A 1,247-nucleotide genomic window follows, 5' to 3' on the forward strand; every position below is an offset into this window, starting at 1 on the left:
CCCATATTTGTATTGTTGTTGCGTTTATCGTGTTGCACATAAGAGCTGCCATGTGGGCTGCTCATAAGCGTTGTACTGCCGTCTGGTCCACTGGTCACGGTGTAATACTGTGGTGTAGAGCTGCCACTGTAGCCACCACTATTGCTGCCGCCATTCGAGTTCAAAATAGGCGGTGTGGAGAAGAGTGGCGGATTGCGCTGTGCTGTTTGATTAGGTACAGAGTGTGGCGTGCTGGGCGCCGATTGTGAAGCGCTTCCGCCACCACCGCCGCTGTACACTGGCGTTACATTATTCGTGCTGCTTGCACCGCTCGGTGTTGCATGCGAGATGGCCGTGAGCGTGCTAGGATCGACAATCGGTATGGCAGCCGGCCCGGGCGTATGCACGGTGCTGCCATGTGAGGGATGTGTGGCAGCTGTCATGGGCGGGTGATGAGCATAGAATGGGGTGATCACAGCATTTGTTTGTTGTGCATGAGCCGCTGTGCCAGTCAATCCGGTGGCAGCTAATTGTGCTGCCGCCGTTGGTGGAGCGCCAGGTGTGTGCACTTGTGGTGTGCCAGCGGCAATGCCTGCAGCTGCTCCTGCGGCAGCGGCGGCGGGCGCATATGGAAATATATTCGCATGCAGGAGCGCCGCATGTTGAGGCAACGTATACATGGTTGTGGCTGGAGCTGCTCCGCTGCCAATGCTGAGATCAGTTGATGTATTCACAGCTGCTGCTGCCGCAGCGGCGGCGGCTGCTGCTGCTGCTGCTGCACCACCCGGTGCATGCGCCAATGTAAGTGTGGGTACTGCGTGTCCTAATTGATATGTGGTAGTTGCATTGCCGTTGCTGGGGATAGCTGCCGTAACCAGTTGATGGCCGCTGTTTTGGTGGCTGGCGTAATGCGAGGAAGTCGGCCGCTTAACACGCCCCGTACCAAAGTACGTCGTACCGCTATGCGTCTGATAGCTGTTTGTGGATGCAGATGCACCAACACCGTGATTTCCACTTGTATGAATGCCGCCAAGATGGCTACTGCTACTGCCTAATGACCCTACGGTGGTGTTCGACGACGGTCCAGCCGCCGGTGTGGCTGCAACAAGGCCATTCGCGATATTTATACCGCTAGTGATGTGTGGTCCGGCCACAGATTGGGCGGTTGCTGTTGTAGGGGGTTGTGGCTGTGGCGGTGCTGGTAAGAGCGGAGTGGCTGTAACTGCATTGGTGAGCGCTTGTTGTGGCACATAGTAGGTCATCGGTTG

At 56.8% G+C, this 1,247-nt stretch overlaps 1 protein-coding gene across 1 annotated transcript; it reads right to left on the reverse strand.

Moving 5' to 3' along the window:
• Positions 1-5: 5 nt before the first annotated feature.
• Positions 6-1,241, reverse strand: LOC108357254 (protein encore-like; the record flags this gene model as incomplete). Its single annotated transcript, XM_017608342.1, has 1 exon — positions 6-1,241. A coding segment is annotated over one exon (1,236 nt), but the record flags the coding sequence as incomplete, so codon positions are not given.
• Positions 1,242-1,247: the final 6 nt, after the last annotated feature.

Source organism: Rhagoletis zephyria, unplaced genomic scaffold, assembly GCF_001687245.7.
Source record: "Rhagoletis zephyria isolate East Lansing unplaced genomic scaffold, Rhagoletis_zephyria_1.1 Rzeph_scaffold_73433, whole genome shotgun sequence".
In the NCBI taxonomy this organism is placed as follows: Eukaryota; Metazoa; Arthropoda; class Insecta; order Diptera; family Tephritidae; genus Rhagoletis; species Rhagoletis zephyria.